A 2,500-nucleotide genomic window follows, 5' to 3' on the forward strand; every position below is an offset into this window, starting at 1 on the left:
CTGTCTATCTATCAGTCTACCTTTCTGTCTATACATCTACCTATTTTCCTATTAACCTGTCTGTCTATCTGTCTGTCAGTCTACCTTTCTGTCTATACATCTACCTATTTCCCTGTTAACCTACCTGTCTGTCTATACATCTACCTATTTTGCTATTAACCTGTCTGTCTGTCTATACATCTACCTATTTTCCTGTTAACCTACGTGTCTGTCTATCTGTCTGTCAGTCTATCTATCTATCGCTCTATCCTCCTCCTGTCCAGCAGCGCATCAAAAGCCCTCAGCAAAAGGCTTGACTTTTGTACCAAGTGAGATTGCTCGAGCGAGGAAAATCAATGAACAACAGCGCGCAACAGGTCACCTCTCGGTCCACGCTGCTCCCTGAAACAAAAAAATAAGAAAAAAAGGGAAATAAAAGAGACAAAAGAGAAGGGTGGGGGGAAAACGAGGAAAAAATAATAAAAGGGTTGCCGACTTACTGACGAGCTGGGGTCACAGCCCAAGATGGTGTAGTAGTTCTCGTCTTTCTTGACGTCGGAGGTCAAAATCGCTTCCATTGTGGCCTTGGGAGGAGGAGGACAAGAACGACAACGTCTTCGATGGGCGAGACTTTGGAAACTGTTGAATGGAGTGAAAGGGAAACCGAGCTCGGGAAAGCACGGATGGAAAACTCGTGACGTCAGCTCGCACGGCGTCGCTGATTGGTTGCCTGGGAGAGTTATCGGCAAAGCTATGGACCAATCACCTTCTTCCTCTCTTCCCACTCCCTTGTTTACGTTTTCACTGCATTCATGATGGAATAAAATTAACCTCATGTAATCTTTTGATAAAATAGATATCAAATTCAAAATCAAAATTACCTTTTTATATCGAAATAATTACAAAAATACTAAAAAATAATAATAGAGATAGAGATTGACAAGTAAAATTCCGGGATATCCGAACGCACTCGGTAGGACTGTCATGGCTGAAAAGTTTTGATATCTGGGCAAGATGGTCCGTTGTAAAATCAAGTTATTCCAGCTCGCTTTCGCTTTGATCCTGATATCCGGCCGTGTTATCGACGCCCGGAAACACAAGCTCGATCTGAAGGTGAGGATGATTCCATTAATATCCTTAAATAAGGGAGAAAGTTGGCCAGATTGCGAGGCACCGAATGTTATTGTGTTCGCCATCATTATGTTTTTTTTTCTTTCTGTCTCTTTCGTAATTATTTTGCTCTATTTACACGAGAAATGATTAATGTGCACACAATTATAAACAATTCCCATTATCCATTCACTGAAATAAGAATTATGACTCCAAAGACACTAAATAAGACAATTTAATAATTCTTAGGACTGTGAGTCATTGACTTATTGTGATCGTGACTTAGAAGACAGAGATTAGGATCATGTGGTTTGTTTGTTTGTCTTTTTTGCCTTCGTGTGTCTCCGGGCTCAGTATTTACCAGTTTGAATGAGGAATATGTCAACGTTTAGGAAATGTAGGCTTATCTATAGATCTGTGGATAAGATATCAGTTGGAATTTTTTTTCAATTTATAATAGATAATTGTTATGATAAATAGTTAGAAGACACCAGCAGCGGCTAAGAAAACAAGATATGTCTCGTAACTGCATTGTCTTTGGTATTTCAAAATCTACTTGAAAGTGGAGATCTGCAACGGAAGTCTGGTCTGGTTTTGTCAAGTAATCAGTGCTGCTATCACGCCTTTGGCAGTATGGCAAAGGCCAGCTCACTTTTGGCAGCTACATTATTGTGTTATAGAGCTTTAACAGGTTCGTTAGTTGATGATGAAACGCTGAATAGGAATTATAGATGTCTGTTGGTTTGAATCAATAGGTGTGGATGTCATCCAAAAGCCAATGGAAGTCGCACAATTGAAAAAGGAAGATTTTCTTTCTTTCCTTATTGCAACTTTTCTAGAATAGGACCTTGGAGAGATAGAGGAAAACAAGTATATTGTTCGGTTAACCCAATGCCTCTGGTTGAAAAAGTTTGGTAAGTAGACATAATAACATGATTGTTGGTGCGCATCCGCAGTTTCCCCTGTTTGCATCTGGCTCGTTCAGTAGTTTGCGAGCAACATTTGTCACCTAAAAGTTTTTATTTTGTTATAATTTATAAATATATATAATTTTGAAGGTTTATCTTCATTATAGGTGCCATTGCCTAAAATCTATACCATATAAATGAAACCGCTATTATCAGAGATTAAAAAACTTCTGTCCGATGAGCCAATGGCACGGGAATAGTCATGATATCATGCCATCTGTTTTTCAGTCCACAACAACCATGGCATGTATGTATATGCAATGCGGCGGTTAGTGGCTAATGTTACCAAGAGTGACACACATCTTATAGAGCATAAGAAATAGTTATAAACAACACGGGTACAGAGGTTATTGTACCTTTTAAGACAATCGGGACTTCCCAGACAATATTTATATCAACATATTTAATCTTGTGCGAAGAGAACGAATCAGATTATTTCCGTA

General features: G+C 39.0%; 1 protein-coding gene across 1 annotated transcript in view; it reads left to right on the forward strand.

Annotated features, from left to right (window-relative positions):
* The first annotated feature begins 932 nt into the window (after positions 1-932).
* Positions 933-2,500, forward strand: part of LOC113803029 (protein GPR107) — a 20,729-nt gene continuing 19,161 nt past the window's right edge. Inside the window, exon 1 of the mRNA XM_027353734.2 lies at positions 933-1,092. Coding sequence (XP_027209535.2) covers positions 994-1,092 — 99 coding nt within the window. The 5' untranslated portion in view covers positions 933-993. The remainder of the gene's footprint in view (positions 1,093-2,500) is intronic.

This window comes from Penaeus vannamei, chromosome 41 (assembly GCF_042767895.1).
Source record: "Penaeus vannamei isolate JL-2024 chromosome 41, ASM4276789v1, whole genome shotgun sequence".
NCBI classification, from domain to species: Eukaryota; Metazoa; Arthropoda; class Malacostraca; order Decapoda; family Penaeidae; genus Penaeus; species Penaeus vannamei.